At 42.4% G+C, this 21,484-nt stretch overlaps 1 protein-coding gene across 5 annotated transcripts in view; it reads left to right on the forward strand.

Annotated features, from left to right (window-relative positions):
* LOC109905523 (SID1 transmembrane family member 2-like) overlaps positions 1-21,484 on the forward strand; it is a 25,028-nt gene continuing 3,544 nt past the window's right edge. Inside the window, exons 1-24 of one of the 5 annotated variants that reach the window (XM_020502938.2) lie at positions 2-780; positions 2,616-2,740; positions 5,447-5,611; positions 5,942-5,987; positions 6,442-6,543; positions 9,500-9,583; positions 9,715-9,880; positions 10,050-10,143; positions 10,258-10,316; positions 10,578-10,589; positions 11,287-11,334; positions 11,728-11,802; positions 12,016-12,078; positions 12,488-12,606; positions 12,755-12,828; positions 13,044-13,110; positions 13,314-13,387; positions 13,492-13,615; positions 17,735-17,852; positions 18,103-18,239; positions 19,563-19,671; positions 19,917-19,993; positions 20,664-20,710; positions 21,284-21,389. In XM_020502938.2, the coding sequence (XP_020358527.1) occupies positions 559-780; positions 2,616-2,740; positions 5,447-5,611; positions 5,942-5,987; positions 6,442-6,543; positions 9,500-9,583; positions 9,715-9,880; positions 10,050-10,143; positions 10,258-10,316; positions 10,578-10,589; positions 11,287-11,334; positions 11,728-11,802; positions 12,016-12,078; positions 12,488-12,606; positions 12,755-12,828; positions 13,044-13,110; positions 13,314-13,387; positions 13,492-13,615; positions 17,735-17,852; positions 18,103-18,239; positions 19,563-19,671; positions 19,917-19,993; positions 20,664-20,710; positions 21,284-21,389 (2,313 nt within the window). In that variant the 5' untranslated portion in view covers positions 2-558. Of the gene's footprint in view, positions 781-2,615; positions 2,741-5,446; positions 5,612-5,941; positions 5,988-6,441; positions 6,544-9,499; positions 9,584-9,714; positions 9,881-10,049; positions 10,173-10,257; positions 10,317-10,577; positions 10,590-11,286; positions 11,335-11,727; positions 11,803-12,015; positions 12,079-12,487; positions 12,607-12,754; positions 12,829-13,043; positions 13,111-13,313; positions 13,388-13,491; positions 13,616-17,734; positions 17,853-18,102; positions 18,240-19,562; positions 19,672-19,916; positions 19,994-20,663; positions 20,711-21,283; positions 21,390-21,484 lie in introns of all 5 variants that reach the window. The other 4 variants (XM_031790596.1, XM_020502934.2, XM_031790597.1 and 1 more) reach the window with 4 other exon arrangements.

Raw genomic sequence — 21,484 nt, forward strand, 5'->3', positions numbered from 1 at the left:
GGTTTGTTTTCTGCGTGCAGAGGGAGGGAGTGGGTGACACAGATTTAACCCCTCAAACGTGGTCAGTCGATTCAACAGATGCAAACAACGTTCACTTTACGATACTCGATATGATCAACACTATACAGGCATATGTCAACCTAAATTATAAAATGCGGATGACATTAGCTGTAAAAAACCGCGGACATTAAATCATTCGGAATCTAGCTAGCGAGTAGTAGCTGTGTTGTTATCGTCTAGCTAACGTTAGTTTACGTCGCAGTACCGAGGAGTGGTTAGCTTGCCTGCTGGTGATGGTGAAACAGGAGGAGCGGTGTGAATGTAATACATTAATCATTAGCAAGCAAATGTAGCTAGCTGGCTAGATTATCTCACTAGCTAGTCGTTCGCAATCAACTGTTCTGTTGTGAATGATACATTACAACGGAGCTCTAGTCTAGTTAGCTAACGTTAGGTAGGTTTGCCATTCATTGCTATTATTATCATCCAACGTGTCAGTAAGTGCATTTAGGTCGTTTTGATCAGCTAGCACAGCTATTGTTGACAAATCGCAAGGAAATGGTTTTGAGGAGCTGTTGTAAATTTGGCCCCGTTTCAGTCTTGTTCCGGCTTGGTTATGTGGCCCTGTTGTTGTTATGTGTGACCCATTTGCGGTGCGCACGGGCAGAAACTAAAACGGTGGTCCAAAAGGATGCAGAGTTTGACGTTACCTACAACGATACAGTTACGAGCGACAACCAAACCATCTACGCCTTCAATCACACCGTCTCCCGAAATAAGGTGAGTACATAGTTCAGGTCACAAAACCCACTTTGTTATTCGAACCTGCTTTTCACAGACCTCCACGTTCTGGCGTTTGTTGCTGCCTATTGCTAACACACCTGTTTCAACTCATCATTTTATTTATTTATTTATTTTTTATTTTACCTTTATTTAACCAGGTAGGCAAGTTGAGAACAAGTTCTCATTTACAATTGCGACCTGGCCAAGATAAAGCAAAGCAGTTCGACAGATAAAACGACACAGAGTTACACATGGAGTAAAAACAAACATACAGTCAATAATGCAGTATAAACAAGTCTATATACAATGTGAGCAAATGAGGTGAGAAGGGAGGTAAAGGCAAAAAAGGCCAAGATGGCAAAGTAAATACAATATAGCAAGTAAAATACTGGAATGGTAGTTTTGCAATGGAAGAATGTGCAAAGTAGAAATAAAAAAATAATGGGGTGCAAAGGAGCAAAATAAATAAATTAATTAAAATTAAATACAGTTGGGAAAGAGGTAGTTGTTTGGGCTAAATTATAGGTGGGCTATGTACAGGTGCAGTAATCTGTGAGCTGCTCTGACAGTTGGTGCTTAAAGCTAGTGAGGGAGATAAGTGTTTCCAGTTTCAGAGATTTTTGTAGTTCGTTCCAGTCATTGGCAGCAGAGAACTGGAAGGAGAGGCGGCCAAAGAAAGAATTGGTTTTGGGGGTGACTAGAGAGATATACCTGCTGGAGCGTGTGCTACAGGTGGGAGATGCTATGGTGACCAGCGAGCTGAGATAAGGGGGGACTTTACCTAGCAGTGTCTTGTAGATGACATGGAGCCAGTGGGTTTGGCGACGAGTATGAAGCGAGGGCCAGCCAACGAGAGCGTACAGGTCGCAATGGTGGGTAGTATATGGGGCTTTGGTGATAAAACGGATTGCACTGTGATAGACTGCATCCAATTTGTTGAGTAGGGTATTGGAGGCTATTTTGTAAATGACATCGCCAAAGTCGAGGATTGGTAGGATGGTCAGTTTTACAAGGGTATGTTTGGCAGCATGAGTGAAGGATGCTTTGTTGCGAAATAGGAAGCCAATTCTAGATTTAACTTTGGATTGGAGATGTTTGATATGGGTCTGGAAGGAGAGTTTACAATCTAACCAGACACCTAAGTATTTGTAGTTGTCCACGTATTCTAAGTCAGAGCCGTCCAGAGTAGTGATGTTGGACAGGCGGGTAGGTGCAGGCAGCGATCGGTTGAAGAGCATGCATTTAGTTTTACTTGCATTCAAGAGCAATTGGAGGCCACGGAAGGAGAGTTGTATGGCATTGAAGCTTGCCTGGAGGGTTGTTAACACAGTGTCCAGAGAAGGGCCGGAAGTATACAGAATGGTGTCGTCTGCGTAGAGGTGGATCAGGGACTCACCAGCAGCAAGAGCGACCTCATTGATGTATACAGAGAAGAGAGTCGGTCCAAGAATTGAACCCTGTGGCACCCCCATAGAGACTGCCAGAGGTCCGGACAGCAGACCCTCCGATTTGACACACTGAACTCTATCAGAGAAGTAGTTGGTGAACCAGGCGAGGCAATCATTTGAGAAACCAAACCATGTTAGTACTGGGCTGGAATTAAACCTGCGCATTCCGTCCCCAGTACTAGGATTGAAGAACACTGAACAGCTGTCTTGCTATGAGTAGCCTAATTTGGTTTTATGGTAAAATAAGATTGCAAAAAGTGATCAATACAAAACTTGAGTGTGCAGGTTTATGCTTGTGATGGGTGTGTGTGTATGTACTGTCGTTTTACTTCGATTCCGTGAGTTTCTCTAAACCTCTCGCCCTCTCTCTCCCTGCCCTGGCAGACGGAGGGGGTCCGTGTGACTGTGGATGTACTGTCGGAGGGGGCAGAGAGCAGTCCCATCCTGTTTGTGGTCAGACAGAAGCAGGCCGTGCTGTCCTTCCAGGTCCCCCTCATACTGCGTGGACTGTGAGTAGCCTAACCTACTGGCACACCTGGGGGCGCATTCAGTAGGACACAATGTTGTGCAACGTTCGGACAGAAGCAATGTGTTATGTAGCAAAAACATGCATCGTTGACATGTAGAATAAGGACTCAAGTCGGGTCTATACAGGACATTTCTATCTACAAAGTTGTGCCCTACTGAACGCAACCCTGACACATCCTGGTCCTGTCCCTGTATTATGTCACCACAATTTATTATGTCAATATACAGCTGGCCATATTCATCTAGAGTGGAAGGGAAGCGCGATACGTGGTTGTGCTTTGGTATTCAATTGTTCAGTCGAAGAAAACAACTGAAGTTGTGTAGCCTAGATGTTGTAGAGGTTTTGTTTCTCCTTGGGTCTGTTTTTGCTGTGTTTCTCTTCATTATGTAGACTAGATATTGGCTTATTCACGGGTGAAGATACAATGAGCTCCAAAAGTATTGGGACAGTGACACATTTTTTGTTTGTTTTGGCTCTGTTCTCCAGCACTTTGGATTTGAAATGATACATGAAGTTCAGACTGTCAGCTTTCATTTGAGTGTATTTTCATCCATATCAGGTGAACCGTTTAGAAAAATTACAGCACTTTTTGTACATAGTCCCCACATTTTAAGTATTGGGATAAATTCACTTATGTCTATTAAAGTAGTCAAAAGTTCAGTATTTGGTCCCATTTTCCTAGCACGCAATGATTACATCCAGCTTGTGACTCTACAAACTTGTTGAATGCATTTGCAGTTTGTTTTGGTTTCAAATATGTGTGCCCAATAGAAATTAATGGTAAATAATGTATTGTGTCATTTTGGAGTCAGTTTTATTGTAAATAAGACTATAATATGTTTCTTAACACTACATTAGTGTGGCTGATACCATGATTACGGATCATCTTGAATGAATTGTGAATAATGATGAGTGAGAAAGTTACAGATGCACAAATATCATACCCCCCCCCCCCCCCCCCCCCCCCCCCCCAAAATGCTAACCTCCCCTGTTATTATAATGAATGAATGAGAGGTTATCATGTCTTGGGAGTATGGTGTCTCACTCATCAGTATTCACGATTCATTCAGGTTCATCCGTAATCATAGTCGCATTCACATTAATGTAGAAGTGTTTAAAAACGTATTCTATTCTTAAAAGTGACTCCAAAATGACTACATTATTTACGTTAATTTCTATTGGGAAGAAAATAATCTGAAACACAACCAACACAAACCGCAAGTTTGATGTAATCATTGTATGCTAGGAATATGGGACCAAATACTGAACTTTTGACTACTTTAATACCATTTGTACCAATACTTTTGGTCCCCTCAAATGGGGAGACTATGTACAAAAAGTGCCATAATTTCTAAACGGTTCACCCAATATGGATGAAAATACCCTACAATTAAAGCTGACAGTCTGCACTTTAACCTCATAGTCAATTGTATAATTTCCCTCATTGCTGGAGTACTGAGCCAAAACAAAAAAGTGTCACTGTCCATAAACGTTTGGAGCTCACTGTATTATAAACAGTACAGAGAGATGTGCAGTAGAAGTACTGAATGGGTTAACTGAAGGGAGTGACGGCAGGGCAATAAGACATTAAAAGAAAACCGCAAATCCTGTTTCGGCCAGTAACCGAAAGGTTGCTGTTTGAATCCCCGAGCCAACGAGGTAAAAATCTGCCATTCTTCCCTTGAGCAAGGCAATTAGCCCTAATTGCTCCAGAGTTGCTGTCAATAATGGCTGATCCCTGGCCGTGACCCCACTCTCCGAGGGTGCAAAAAAAATACTTTTACACTTCACACCTATACAGGGTACCCACTTGTACATACAGTCAAACAGGACTATATAAGCCCTCCCTAATTATTATATGATATAGCCTAGGTCTAAGTGTTTAGCCTGCATGCAGAACCTACCTGTTGGATCAGTGTATAATTTGTTCTATTATACAGTAGCTCAGGGTTTTTCCAAACTGTCTTCTGGACCCCAAGTGGTGCACATTTTGGTTGTTTTTTTTAAACGAACCGTGCACCCCTTGGGGTAGCGAGGACCGTGTTTGTGGAACGTCTTTCATGGCGTAACATAATCCACGGACTTGCGCAATACCAGAACACCTGTGTCAGGTGGTAAAGCCATCTAGTTGAGAGTGAGTCATCGTTGTACCTTGAGCTTTCACTTCCACATAAACATAAAGCATAGGCCTAATTTCCCATAGACACAAGCTATAATTACAGTAACTAGCTAGGTTGTTGTGTTTTGGGAAGTTGTTGGTTTTTCTGTCATTAACACCGTTTTTTTGTGGGACTGTAGTTGACACAATTCAACAGGCCAATTCAGTCCCTTTTTTAGCAGTGGCTCTTATCCTCCTGTTCTTATCATTTACCGCCACAGGAACTGTTATGGGCGGGCTGCAATGGTCATGGTTGTTTAGTTCAGCCTAAAAATGGCTTATGAAATGGCACCCTACATTCCCTATGGACCCTGCTCAAAAGTGGTGCAATTTTGGATGTGACCCTAGTCTAATATAAGCCTTTTCTGCTCTATGAGCCCAAGTATGTGATCATGATTTGTATATTGAGCTACTCTCTTGGCCAGGTCTCCCTTTATAAAAGACCTCAATGAAAATGAGTGGAGAAGTGATATCTCTTTGCCCCCCCCCCCCCCCCCCCCCCCCCCCCGCCCCCGCCCCCCGCCACAGGTACCAGAGGAAGTACCCCTATGCCCATGTGGGCCGAACGCTTTGCCAACCTCCCACCCGCACCCTGTCCGAGACCCAGTACTTCTTTGTGGACGTGTCCACCCTGTCCAGCTTGGGCACCCACTACCAGCTGAGGATCAGCCGCGTGGAAAGCTTCACCCTGCAGTGAGTCATCTTCATCAGGGATCATTAGCTTCATGCTAGCTAGCCGAGCGAATACATGATATCTGGTTGTAGAGCTTTACATGCCTCCCACAGCAGTACGTATTCAATACTCTGAGTCATCATATTTTATATCACTATTATGCAACTGTGTAGAGCTGGTCTAATTTGCATTGAATGCGGCCTTTTTGCATACACACACTCGTGACTGCCTATCTCTACAGCAAGCCCTGTGTAGCAGCATCACTCATAGAGTAGAGATGGCGTACTGTATATGTGATGGCTAATATGGCTGTTGTATTTGTTGAGTGTTTCTCGTCTTCTTCATTACAGTACAGACAAAAAGTTCAGCTTCACTGCCTCACCATCCCAACCCCAGGTAAGAAACATAGCCACTCACACTGATGCACACGTGCGTACATACGCACATAGCATATTTCCCGTGAAACCCTTATACTGCACGTGACCATAAGATGTGTGCTTGGGTGGAGAAGACAGTTAGGTACTACCTCTTTACTGTGCCTAAGTCTAAAGGCCAGGGCCAAGAAGGGGATTGATATTAAAAAACAAATGTGTGTGCCTGATCTGTTGAGCTGTTGCATGACAGAGATGGAAAGAGACACTAGAAAATGTATATTGTTACGTCATACATTTTGTGTGTGATTTGCCCTTTCAAAACGGTAGATCTATCAACATAATAGAATAGTATTGTTAGGAAGATTGTTTGAATTTCTCTTTTTTTTATATATATTTCTTTCACGCGGCTGATTTAGGACTTAATTCCAATATATATGTGAACTTTTTTTTATTCTAACTCTGTTTTTCTCTCTCAGTACTTCAAATATGTGTTCCCTGACGGAGTGGACACGGCCATCGTCAAGGTCAACTCTGAGATGACCTTCCCGTGCTCTGTCATGTCCATTCAGGACATCCAGGTAAACTAACTTGACCAAACCTGTTCATTAGGCACCAGAGGTGGGACCAAGTCACAAGGTTCGAGTCCCAAGTAGAAAGGGTCAAGTCTCGAGTCAAGTCCCAAGTCGTGCGTTCTAAGATCAAGTCATACGTTTTCAAGTCTCAAGTCTCAAAAATCTATACATGCAACGACTTGTTCAGCTACAAATATGTGTATATTTATTGAGGCTACCAGACAGCCCTTTTCATTATTTTGTCTACGACACATTTAAAAAATCCCATGTCATTGCAAAATAGAGACCTTGTAGCAGTTGTGAGGGCATGCCATCAGCAGAAGGCAAGGCATGTTGATGTGTTCAGAGTGTACATTTATTCACAGGTCTTGGTGATCCTGTGGTGAAAGTGCCATATCATACAAAATATACAAGTAGATTGACCAAATATACATGGGCAATAGTCCAAAAGAAATAGCCTCTGTATCAGGCTTAACCTGTCCTATCTGAATGGACACAGGTAGAGGGCAAGACTGTACAGCCTCCCCTTGAGAAACCAAGTCGATTCTGTCTAACAGGAGCTCAAACAGGTAGGCCTGCATAAATAATACAAGCACTTGGCCCCCAGGACCATACAATTACCCAATTTGGCAATTACAACCAATAAACTGGTTCTACAATGTAAAAGGCCATTTCCACATCGCTACATTTCTCTTACTCAGAGTTAATGATATTTCAACACCATGCATACATGGAACAGTCATTTGATCTTATTCAACGTTCTGACTCCAAAGCCTATTTTATGAGGCCTTGCACGCTCCTATTATGTACAACCAGAATGACAGAGACTAATGGTGCTTTCAAGACAACTGGGAACTCCAAAAAATCTGAGGTCAAATCATGACATCAGTGAAAGAGGCCCGAGTTCCCAATTGTCTTGAACGCACTGAAGTCGGAGAGTTCCGGGTTTCCAGTTGTTTTGAACGCGGCCATAGGACACAGATACGGAACTCCAGTTATGAACAAAGGAAACCAGACATTGAATTAAATAAGCATCACTCCACTGAGGGTAAGAAATGGTTGGCTAAGTGAAAATGTATCGTAGTCCTGTCAAACAGGCAGTCATAAGTAAATAAGAATTTGTTCTTAACTGACTTGCCTAGTTAAATAAAGGTTCAATTAAAAATGAAAATAAATAAACAAGTTTGGAGAGCGTAAGTGAAGAGCCGCGCCTATGGTGCATCTTCGCCACAGTAATAATTCATTTTAACAACAAATTCCAAATGCAATCTTCACAAGTTAAAGCAATTGTTACATACCTAAAGACCTGTAGGCTTATGCTAGTAATTGTTGCCCCATTACTGATTAGCTTGCAATGTAAACAGTTCAAATTCTTGATCACCAAACAATTTTTGGAGGTGCAGATTTATTTATTTACAGTTTGATGTTTGCGCTGCACCCGATCCTATAGCTTGTACAGCAAATCAGCAGTATGTTTGCTAGCTCACCCAACCTGTGTTGATTGACAGTTTGCTGATCCAGTCAGAGTGCCGAGTGTGCGTTTCACTAGCCAATCTGTGGCAGGGTTTTTTGCAAGGGCGATGCTGCGGGTACTGTCTCTGGCTGCATGTGGAATAATCGATGTAGACTCTCTTCCACAAAATGACTGACAGATAAAACAATACAAAACCTGTCCAGAAAAATTCAAGTCATCAGTCTCAAGTCAAAAGTCGAGTCCTGAGTCTTGAGGCTCCAAGTCAAGACTCAAGTTATTTTATATAGTCTCAAGTCATGTGACTTTGAGTTCACAACTCTGTTCGACACCAATCAGAAGTTAGCAAACTGAAACGGGGGAGAGACTGTTTAGAAACGCAAAAATAAACAGTTGCTTAAGTTTTCTGTTGCAAAACATTTTGCTAAAATCAAATCAAATCAAATTTTATTTGTCACATACACATGGTTAGCAGATGTTAATGCGAGTGTAGCGAAATGCTTGTGCTTCTAGTTCTGACAATGCAGTAGTAACCAACAAGTAATCTAACTAACAATTCCAAAACTACTGTCTTATACACACAAGTGTAATGGGATAAAGAATATGTACATAAAGATATATGAATGAGTGATGGTACAGAGCGGCATAGGCAAGATACAGTAGATGGTATTGAGTGCAGTATATACATATGAGATGAGTATGTAAACAAAGTGACATAGTTAAAGTGGCGAGTGATACATGTATTACATAAAGATGCAGTAGATGATATAGAGTACCGTATATAAGTATACATATGAGATGAATAATGTAGGGTATGTAAACATTATATTAGGTAGCATTGTTTAAAGTGGCTAGTGATATATTTTACATTTCCCATCAATTCCCATTATTAAAGTGGCTGGAGTTGAGTCAGTGTGTTGGCAGCAGCCACTCAATGTTAGTGGTGGCTGTTTAACAGTCTGATGGCCTTGAGATAGAAGCTGTTTTTCAGTCTCTCATGGCCTAATGAATACGGCCATGACCTTACATCAACCTGCATCCACTGACCTCACATGACATCACTGAACTGTGGTTCCCTCAGCCTGTCTCCAATGGCTAGCCTCCGATTCACCACACAAGGGCAGTGTTGAGTTCATTCTGAGCACCCCAGCAACCACTAGACAGCTGTGAATGAACTTGGGAAATGCACAGGATTTACCCTAAAGCAGCTTAAAGCTGTGAAAGAGAGGTGTTACTAAAACGCTATGTAAAGCTCTGTCTGGTGTGTAATAGCTCACATTGGGGGTGTCCCTGAAAGGTTGGCCAATATAGTAGAAATCTCCATTCCACACACTTGATGGGGAGTGCAGAGGTGCCTGTTGCCATGGAAACCACATTAGCCGTGACTGCACCTGTTCTCTGCTCAGACAGACAGACACACACACACAGACAGACAGACAGACAGACACTCGTTCCTCTCTGATTGCTAAATGCTGTGTTCTACCTTATCAGTGCCCAGTGTATGACTTGGATAACAACGTGGCCTTCATTGGAATGTATCAAACCATGACCAAGACAGCTGCCATCACTGTCCAGGTAGAATACACACACACACACACTGGAGAGATCAGGTAATTGATCAATAAATAAATGTTTACAACTCACTTGCCACAATGGGCAACCATTTCATCTACTCTCCCTCTCCCCTTTTCTCTCGTGGCTCTCAGAGGAAGGACTTCCCCAGTAACAGTTTCTATGTGGTGGTGGTGGTGAAGACGGAGGACGAGGCATGTGGGGGTCCCCTGCGCTTCTACCCCCTCCGTCCAGATGAACTCATTGATGCTGGCAACCGCAGTAAAACTCTGGACGTGGTCGTCTCGCCCGCCATCAGCTGTGAGTCACTCAGCCAGGCGGGCCAAACAGTACATCATTCCCAATGTAGCAGAGAGAAGTGTTCATGTCTCTCTCTCTTTCCCTTTCTGTTTCTCTCTAACATCTCTTCTTCCTTTCTCCCTCTTCCCCCTCTCTCTACACCCCCCCCCCCTCCCTCTATCCGTCTCAGCGGATGTGTACGTGATGGGCATGCTGTTCTGCCTGGGCATCTTCCTCTCCTTCTACCTGCTCACCTTCCTGGTGGCCTGTGTGGAGAACAAGAGGTCTGTCGATCGCTTCACTGTCATATACAGTAAGTACATTATTTCATACACTGTCATATAGAAGCTTTGGAACTCAAGTGTCTCTCTTTCTCTCTGGGTCTTTTCTCTGGTCAGGATGCACAGGAGGAGGGAGGGGCTTCTGAACCCAGCGGACATGTCGCCCGCGGAGACAGGTATCCCAGCAACCCACCACAACGGCACACTCCGTTGTATTTTTTTTTTCTCCCAGAGAGGTGTACAGTGAAGAGAACTAACTGTGTATTTAAGATTTAAAAACGAGTTTAAGATGGATGCGAACCATTAACAGTTGCCCCATCGGATGAAGGATTACTGATCTATTTCTTTAGGTATTTCTCTAGGTTTCTATGTCTTTGTGTGTTGAATTTGTCTCGCTTTCTCCTCATGCTTTCTCCCCATGCTACTCTTTGGCTCAGCCTCTCTACTGGGTAAGAATGGAGTTGGAGTTGTGAGATATTGCCTGTGTCTGAGCTTCTCTCACAATGTCACGCTACTTATTACCCTTCGTGCACGCTATATAAATAGTTACACCCATCTCACAGTCATTATCACCAGTATGATCTGGGTGGATGAGGAAATCATCAACACGCATGTCTAATAAATGACCTTCACCACGGTTGGGTGTCAATTTGAAATCGGGAAGTGATTTCAATTTACAATATGGAAAAACATTTGAAATCAATGTATTCTCCTTCGCAGTTTTATTGAGGAGTCATTGAAAATAGAACTCCCTTTTTCAATTATTGTATTGGAATTTCAGTTCACTTCCTGAGTTGCCTGACTTCACAGCATTGTCCAGTCACAAAAACCCTTGTGATGGTGGGGGATGACTAATATGATTCAACCATGGCCATGGTCATGATATTACTGTTACGGTGGTTTCGTTCCAATGGGAGTTTGACTGAAATGGACTTATTTTTCTCCCATTGGACTCACACCTACTGATTAGCACCCGTGCATTAACCCTTGTCTCACTTTCAACATTGTCTCTGAGCCCACAGGGCATGGTGTATCCTCTCTGACTAACCATTCATCTAGATGCTGTGGTTGTGTGTAGACTACTAACTAATATTGTTGCATGTGTTTGGAGTGTGTTTGTGACATGATCTCTACCTGTTACCACAGGAAAGCCAGGTGTGACTCCAGTCTCCCCCTATGAATACGGCTCCTTTGGTGAGTGTGTGTGAGAGTATGTGTGTGCTCATTTACATTACAAGTGTGACAATGTTTTGAAAGGTTTTGAGTTAAATATTGACAATCAATGTAGCTAGCTGGGTAAGACAGGGCTTTCACTGTTCCAGTTCTGCCGTGTGTCTCGTTGTTTTTCTTTCTGCACATGAGTCTCCTCGTGAATGTGCACTCCTTCACTACTTCCCACAATTCTAAAAGCATTGGATTGGGGGAGTCATGGACTAGTTGCACTTTTCACCATATTTCTTTTGCCAGTCATTTCCTTTGAATCAGCGAGGGGGAGGAAGGAGAGAGAGTTGGGACACAGCCAAAGTGAATACTTACACCACTTCAAGCCCTGTTTAATGTTGTTTCTCTCTGCTATTGTTTCTACAGCGGACAACGCCAGCACGTTGAGCTCAGAGGCCATCACAGACAGCATAGCATCAGATGCCAACTACGGATACATGGGTATGGAGCAAGATGACCAAATACAGACGCATAATTTGACACATACACTCTAATACTGTACACACACAGATGTGCAAATACATACAATGGGGTCCACATGGCACATCTGTCTTCAAGTAATGTTGCACAGCATTTCACCACCAAACTGGCTCTTGATTGGAGGGCTGCGGAGTGCTCTTGTTTCTTATTGGTTTATCTGTGTTTGTTTATCAGGACAGGAGACTTTGAAACGCAGACCATTCCTAACTGCCATCCACCACGTAGCCATCTGCATTGGTGACACTCACTGCCTTAATCAGCCAGCCAATCGCTCCCCTTCACTGTATCAATCAGCACCATGTCAATCAATTCGGAATGTGTTCAAGATCTATCCGCCTTTTGATGTAATTTAACGCTCTGATGACCACAGACGGCGACCAAAACGATCACATATGGTCAACAATCATGTTTGACTGTACGCAGAGATAAAGATGGAATGTCGAGAACAATTTCAATTATACCTTCTGTGATTATCAGGAATGCGTCTTTGGCCAGAACCACCAATCTATTGAATACGTCCCAAATCATATTTAAAAAAATCCAAGCTGTAAAACCAACAAAAACGAATCAAATCTAAAAATATAACCCTCAGTCACTGACATACTGTAAAGGTAGTTGCTGTTCTCTCTGTCTCCTCCTCTCTCAGAGCGTTCGTTGGAGAGCGTTACGGGTCGTAGTCGACAGGAGTCTCTGAGCTCAATAGAGGAGGATGACTATGACACGTTGGCCGACATCGACTCGGACAAGAACATCGTCCGCACCAAGGTCTGCCCCCCCCCTCTACCTCTCATCCATCCCTTCCCCCTCTACTGCTCCTCCCCTGTGCATCACTCAATATTATCCTTATCCTCTGTTGTTTTTGTTGAGTTTCTCCCTCCCAATGAAACTCTTGTGGTCGCTTGTCCTTTTGCAGAAGTACCTGTGTGTGTCGGACCTCGCTCGCAAGGACAAGAGGGTTCTGAGTAAAAAGTACCAGATCTACTTCTGGTGAGTGGGACGGAGAGTTGCCTCAAATTCTGTACATCAATGCTGGGGGCTATAACCCTCTGGCACCCTCTACTCTATCAGTACTTTAGTCAAATGCATGATAACAATTGCTTCTTTGGATATAGGGTGTAGGTTTGTTTTGTATCAGTCGGATTGTACAGTAATCATACAACTGTCAGTGTCATGGCAGTTAATGTCAGTGTTCCTCTCCTCAGGAATATTGCCACCATAGGTGTGTTCTATGCCCTCCCTGTCATCCAGCTGGTCATCACTTATCAAACGGTACTGTGTGCTACCCTCACTCACGCTCCAACAGTGGATTTACTACATTATTACAGGGTTATAGCTACATTATTACAGAGTCACAACGAGTGCATTTGTAGTGTGTAAAGGAATTGGCTTCGAGTGAGTAGATATGACTAAAATCCACACGTGGTGGGTGGGTGGGTAGTGTGTTGTTGTTGACATGTTCCTCTCTCCTCCAGGTTGTCAACGTGACAGGAAATCAGGACATCTGCTACTACAACTTCCTGTGTGCACACCCCCTGGGGAATTTGAGGTGTGTGTGTGTGTGTGTGTAATAAGGGGAAACTCCTATGTCTGGGCATGTAATGTATGACTTGTGTCATCCATGACATCCATTCTCTACCCTCTGGTGTGCAGTGCCTTCAACAACATACTGAGTAACCTTGGTTACGTGATGCTGGGCCTTCTCTTCCTGCTCATCGTGCTGCAGAGAGACATCATCCATAGCAGAGCGCTGGACCGCCACGACCTCAATGCACTGGTGAGAGATCAAACTGAGATGGTGCTTTTGTTTAAAAAAAAAAAATGGGGGGGGGGGGTATTTTGTCATTTTTTGGGATGACAGGGAGGGCATAGAACACACTTATGGTGGCAATAATCCTAGTTTTGTTTTTATTGACAGGTGTAGATTAGAATATGTGATGTGTAGAAAGATGACAGGGATGAAGTACAGAGTGTGAGTGGCGGAACTGGGGGATCGAACCGCTACCTCCAGGGGAAATATGTGTTCCAGGGGTGGCAACCCAACCTCTAAACCAACCCCTGGTACAGATCGGTATTATAGCAGTGGGATAAGCAATAGAACATGAAATGCTCATATTGGTATTTCCATGTATGGAATTCGTATCACCACCCATGACATTGACGTTTTTTCCAAATTGATATTTCCTATACACTAAGGAACGTTCCACACCAGTAAGCCGGTTTCCATCCAAACTTACCGTAATTTCTGGACTATTAAGCGCACCTGAATATAAGCCGCACCCACTGAATTATTAAAAAATATGTATTTTGTACATAAATAATCCGCACATGTCTATAAGCCGCAGGTGCCTACCGGTACATTGAAACAAATGAACTTTACACAGCCTTTAAACGAAACACGGCTTGTAACAAAAATAAATAGGCTTTAACGAAACACGGCTTGTAACAAAAATTTAAAAAATAGCAGTAAACAGTAGCCTACCAAGAAAGTCATTGGTCACTATCTTCCTCCTCCTGTGCACTGAAACCACTGAAGTCATCTCCTTCGGTGTCGGAGTTGAATAGCCTCAGAATTGCTTCATCCGATGTTGGGTCGTATTCATTGTCGCTCTCGTCACTTTCATCCGGAGGCAAATACCCCGCTGAGCTCATGCTGCCCCTTCAACACGCAGCAGTCCAGCCTTTCAAAACCCATTGATGATAGTGGATTTTTTGACAATGCTCCACGCTGTCAGGACCCACTGGCAGACTTGACCATAAGTTGCTCTTCGCATGCGGCCCGTTTTAGTGAAGGATTTCTCCCCACTTGTCATCCAAGCCTCCCACTGAACACGGAGCGCCACCTTAAATGCACGATTTACACTGATGTCGAGTGGCTGCAAATACTTTGGGCCATCTGCTTTTCTTCCCTCTGAAAGCTTTTGTTGTCTTTCTGCACTGAGTCAGTTCCTCACGCTGCTGTTTCCAACGTCTTATCATCGACTCATTAAGGCCAAGCTCCCGTGCAGCAGCTCTATTTCCTTTTCCAACAGCCAGATTGATCGCCTTCAACTTGAAAGCTGCATCATATGCATTTCTCTGTGTCTTTGCCATCATGAGGGTGACAAAATGACTACCGTAATCAGAATGATGGGAAGTTTGAGCGCGCTCGATTTACGTCACATTATGTGGCAGTGCTCAGTTTTTTGGCGGCATGAATCTTTGAAAGCGGGAAAAATTCATAAATTAGCCACGTCATTGTATAAACCGCGAGGTTCAAAGCGTTGGAAAAAAGTAGCGGCTTATAGTCCGGAAATTACATATGGTATAAAACATTTCATGACATGCCAGATGAAAACTGAAAATTTGTCAGTAAACTTTCCAAACGTCGACTAAACTACAGTTGAAGTCGGAAGTTTACATACACTTAGGTTGGAGTCATTAACTTGTTTTTCAACCACTCCACAAATGTCTTGTTAACAAACTATAGTTTTGGCAAGTCGGTTAGGACATCTGCCAGTCATTTAACCAACAATTGTTTACAGACAGATTATTTCACTTATAATTCACTGTATCACAATTCCAGTGGGTCAGAAGTTTACATACACTAAGATGACTGTGCCTTTTAAACAGCTTGTAAAATTCCATAAAATGATGTCATGGCTTTAGAAGCTTCTGATAGTCTAATTGACATAAGTTGAGTCAATTGGAGGTGGACCTGTGGATGTATTTCAAGATCTACGTTCAAACTCAGTGCCTCTTTGCTTGACATCATGGGAAAATCTAAAGAAATCAGCCAAGACCTCAGTCTGATTCATCCTTGGGAGCAATTTCCAAACGCCTGAAGGTATCACGTTCATCTGTACAAACAATAGTACGCAAGTATAAACACCATGGGACCACGCAGCCGTCATACCGCTCAGGAAGGAGACGCGTTCTGTCTCCTAGAGATGAACGTACTTTGGTGCGAAAAGTGAAAGTCAATCCCAGAACAACAGCAAAGGACCTTGTGAAAATGCTGGAGGAAACAGGTACAAAAGTATCTATATCCACAGTAAAACGAGTCCTATATCGATATAATCTGAAAGGCCGCTCAGCAAGGAAGAAGCCACTGCTTCAAAACCGCAATAAAAAAGCCAGACTACAGTTTGCAACTGCACATGTGGACAAAGATCGGACTTCTTGGAGAAATGTCCTCTGGTCTGATGAAACAAAAATAGAACTGTTTGGCCATAATGACCATCATTATGTTTGGAGGAAAAAGGGGGAGGCTTTCCCAACCGTGAACACCATCCCAACCGTGAAGCACGAGGGTGGAAGCATCATGTTGTGGGGGTGCTTTGCTGCAGGAGGAACTGGTGCACTTCACAAAATAGATGGCCTCATGAAGAAGGAAAATTGTGTGGATATATGGAAGCAAAATCTCAAGACATCAGTCAGGAAGTTAAAGCTTGGTCGCAAATGGGTCTTCCAAATGGACAATGACCCCAAGCACACTTCCAAAGTTTTGGCAAAATGGCTTAAGGACAACAAAGTCAAGGTATTGGAGTGGCCATTACAAATCCCTGACCTCATCCTATAGAAAATGTGTGGGCAGAACTGAAAATGCGTGTGCGAGCAAGGAGGCCAACTAACATGACTCAGTTACACCTGCTCTGTCAGTAGGAATGGGCCAAAATTCACCCAACTTATTGTGGGAAGCTTGTGGAAGGCTACCTGAAACGTTTGACCCAAGTTAAACAATTTAAAGGCAATGCTACCAAATAATAATTGTGTATGTAAACTTCTGACCCACTGGGAATGTGATGAAATGAATAAAAGCTTAAATAAATCATTCTCTATTATTCTGACATTTCACATTCTTAAAATAATGTGGTGATCCTAACTGACCTAAGACAGGGAATTTTTACTCTAAATAAATGTCAGGAATTGTGAAAAACTGAGTTTAAATGTATTTGGCTGAGGTGTATGTAAACCTCCGACTTCAGCTGTAAATACACTAGATAAGGTGAATTTTTGTGGTGGTTTTGTGTAGGTAAAATGAATTATGCGGGGAACAATTGTGGTAGGAGTTCACATATGGAAGTAAACTTGGAGTCATGCAATGATATCTTGTGTGGTCCACCCACTATGATTAGGGAAAGCATGTGGTTTATTAGGCTACAGGTTAAATAAATGATGAACTTCACAGGGTAGTGAAAGTGCACGGTGATGAGCTTGAGGCTCCTTTCCAAAAATATCTTATTGTGGTGACATGATCGATGCTTGGCTGCCATTTGACAAATAATCACTCTTTTGTCCATAAAATCTCATGTAGGCTATGACCGCACTGTATCTGCAAGCTGTTGGCTACAGCACTCGTGCCAAGAACCGGAGTGGGCACATTCGATATATAACGCAAAAAATCTCTGTGACATGACCATCAGTAGGGTTGAAAATGCAATGGAAAGTCATTTTAACTTGTATTTTTTATTACGAACATGGGAATTTAACTGCAAAAGTCATTTTTATGTGTATTACATTATCAAAGAAAAAAAGAATGTCCACAACTCTGGTGTGCTCCTAGGGTGAGTTAATCAGACGCGCAATAAAGACAAAGTTTCTATCCGAGTTGGATCTTTGTCAGGTCATACACCACTGTGAAACACACCTACTTAAATAACCTCTAGAGGCATGAACATTGAATGTGAATATTTTTCTCTTTTCACTACGTTATCAGACGAAGCCTTTTATATCCACAACAAGTCAATTTGATGGAAACCGATCTCTGGTGGGAAAATGCACATATTGAATATTTGCATGAACATTTTTGAGTATTTGCATGAAAATCTGTCGCCAATTGGATGGGAACCTAGCTAGTGACAATTTATTTATGTAATTTTTATACCTCTGTCTCTCCCTCTCTGCCGGTCTCCAGGAGTGTGGCATCCCTAAGCACTTTGGGCTGTTTTACGCCATGGGCACAGCTCTAATGATGGAGGGACTGCTGAGTGCCTGCTACCACGTTTGCCCCAACTACACCAACTTCCAGTTCGGTGAGACTAATGTAGTCGTTGGCTAATTGGGAGATCCTGAAGACACTAACACATATCCTCAATAGATGGGTTTCTCAATCAGTCCCAGATCGGTTCATATTGTCATGCCAACTGCATTGCTGTGACTGCAGGATGGCACAAACAGATCTAGGACTCTGGCTACTTCCCAATAACTGTACTGGAAGATATTCTGTACTGTAAGAAATGTCATTAATGTCACCCTTTCCTCCTCGATCTCCCTGTCGGACAGACACCTCCTTCATGTATATGATCGCTGGGCTGTGCGTGTTAAAGCTGTACCAGAAGAGACACCCAGATATCAATGCCAGCGCTTACACTGCCTACGCCTGTCTGGCTGCTGTCATCTTCTTCTCTGTGCTAGGAGTGGTGAGTGACTAGGGACATACTCACCACACAGAGACCAAGACAGAAACACAACTAACACCCAGCAGTAGACTCTGACGTACACAACCTATAGGGGGGGTTGCACCAACATGGATTAACTCTTAAACTGGGCTAAATCAAGGTTTATCTATTAATCTTGTTGCACCCAATTTTAAACCTAGTTTTAAATTAATCCTAGTTAAATGAAATCCTTCCTGTAATCTACATTTACTTTAAACCTAGATTAATTTTAAGTCTGTTGCTCAATGAATAAAAAATAAAAAACATTTCGATTGGAGATTAATTCTAAACTGCAACGGTAACATTGTAGTGAAGTAGCATTAAATGAATTGATATTTAAGTTATTTATGTTTACAAAATATTGGTGGGTCAAGTTGTCTGTCGTCATCATAGGGGTGAAGGAGAGGGGCAAACTATTGGGGAATCATCTCCTATATCTTCTGGGTGGTAGGATCAATTTCCATGGACGGAGGTCCGGCTCCGGTCTGAAATAGCCCCCGCTTCTCCTCTGCGGCATCCTTTTTGGCTTTCGGTTGTAAGTTTTTTTTCCAGCGCGCTTTTTATCTGATTTGGGTCACTCTTTAATCCATGTCGATCCATTACATTTGTCGCACGAAATGGCCCAGGTGTCTTCCTTCTTTTTGACATTTGTGTTGTCTGTCTTTGTATCCTCCAGTACTTTACTAAATTCCTCCATCAGCCCCGACAATTTTTTTTTTTCATAAGCGGAGAAAATTGATAATCTTTGACGTGCCATGATCAGGTGGCTAGCGGACAAATAATACATGGCTAAATAACGTTAAGTAACAGCAATAATAAATAATATTGTATGCTAGCTTGGTTTATAAACTAGCTAGCTACAGTAGCTAACGTTAGCTAACAAATTAATTTTCTGTCTAGTACTGGCAAATAACCGATTTTATTTCAAATCAACCAACCCATGAGAACCTTTCACGATGGAGTTGCAGTAGTTCTAACGTTCCATTGTTATTATTTTATAACAGAAACTTTGTAGCCTCATTTGACAAGTAGGCTAGCTACTTCGTTTCAACTCTCGAATACCTCATATATTGGTGTAACATGTCACTAATCATAGTTTAAAACCGTTAATTATAGATTTACTGATCCAGATAAAAAATTAAGTGGTACAACACATCTGAGTTAATTATAAACCTAGATTAGCTCTAATCCTAGATTAATTTAAACCATGTTGGTGCAACCCACCCATAGAATCATCATTCAGCTAGTGTAACATTCCTGATGTATCCTGATGGGTGTGTGTCTACCTGTGTGTGTTGTGTCCAGGTGTTTGGGAAGGGCAACATGGTGTTCTGGATCATCTTCTCTGTCCTCCACATCCTGGCCACCATGCTGCTCAGCACCCAGCTCTACTACATGGGTCGCTGGAGACTGGGTAAGGAGTCAATCAATCAATCACATTTTTTTTACATTGGCAGTTGTCACAAAGTCCTTTACAGATACCAACCCAAAGGCCCAAGAGCAAGCAATGCAGAAGCACAGTAGCTAGGAAAAACAACCTAGAAGGAAGAACCCTAGGAGTAAGGGCTAGGATCAGGCCTGGGGTCAGGGTTAGCTTTTACCTTGTAATGTTACAGGGGCTATGGACGTTTCAGTCTATTCTATTTGTCTGTGTTTCAGATTCTGGCATCCTGCGCAGGATTGTGTATGTGATCTACACTGACTGTATCCGCCAGTGCAGTGGCCCCATGTATATTGTGAGTATACATCAGGGGAGAACTACTGCCCACTTATTGAAACCACGAAGGTTCAAGGCTGACCGCGGTACTGCAGGCATTGTTTGCATAAACTGGATCCCCCATTATAGTGAATGGAAAAATATCAATCTTTGTGTAAAAAAAAAATGTTTAGAAGGCAATCATGGTAGCAATAATTGTTTCTAATACACCCGATGTATAGTATGTCCTTGAACCAATTATTTTTGAAATCGCACACATAAGAAGTTATAAGGATAATTTAGTTGCTAATGGCAGCCTGCAGTACCCCGGTCGGCCTTCCACTTGATTTACTCAAATTGAGGGGGCAGTACTGAGTTAGGCTGCAATGTCACTTCATGAAGCTCAAATTGCGTATTTTGTGTCTCCATGACACACCATCTTAACAGCCTTCATTTGGCTTCAATATGCTATTGTGTCTTCAGAAGTGAATGGTTATACGTGATCGATGGCTTTGTCCATTTTTATATATATATATATATATATATATATATACACAGTAAATGGTAGACTATACATACACATACTGTGTATATATATATATGTATATACAGTAAATGGTAGACTATACATACACATACTGTATGGAGACTCACTCTGTCGCGAAAGATCTATAAATCCACAAGTAAATGTTTCTCTCTCTCTCTGTTAGGACCGAATGGTTCTGCTAGTGATGGGAAACATAGTGAACTGGTCTCTGTGAGTATTTCCTTCATTCACTCACTATCTTATTCAGACTGGACTGCCTTTACTGCAGTGTTCTATATATGTGATATCTTAATTTGATTACTTGTCGCAGATCATTTTCCTGCACGGCATGAAATGCTAATTGTAGTGTATTAGGGTTTAAAAGGGCTTTAAAGTTTGTCATTTCCATTTTAAAATATCAGACTTGATTTGCCCTAACGAAAAATGTATCAACCCTTTAAAAAAATCAATTGAATATAATCCACGTAATAATGACCATTTCCTGTCGCCGCAGGATTTGTTTTCCTGCTGTGAGAAACAGGGTCAAATTAAGATGGCAGATCTGTACATTGTTTGACATCATCATGCAGTGTTTTTTATTTTTTATTTTTACCAAAGGTCTTTCACAACTACTTTAAGTGATTAATGTCCCTTTCTGTCAATGTGATTTTATTGCGACCCACTCAGCCTGATGAGGCAAGGTATCCATTTAGTCTGTAGAATAGTCATTACTCACCCAGAACCATGAGAGTAGAGTAGAAATCTCATCACTGACATTGTGTGGTTGTTGTTCGGTCTGTCCAGGGCTGCCTATGGGCTACTAAAGACACCCAATGACTTTGCCTCTTACCTGCTGGCCATCGCCATCTGCAACCTGCTACTCTACTTTGCCTTCTACATCATCATGAAGGTAGGCGTGTGTGTGTTTGTTCACTTTCTATAGACAAATCTCACTCAAAAAAGACATGCCACAGTATATTTTAAGTCATTAACCCTCTAGAGTCT

The sequence above is a fragment of the Oncorhynchus kisutch genome, linkage group LG15, assembly GCF_002021735.2.
Source record: "Oncorhynchus kisutch isolate 150728-3 linkage group LG15, Okis_V2, whole genome shotgun sequence".
Taxonomy (NCBI): Eukaryota; Metazoa; Chordata; class Actinopteri; order Salmoniformes; family Salmonidae; genus Oncorhynchus; species Oncorhynchus kisutch.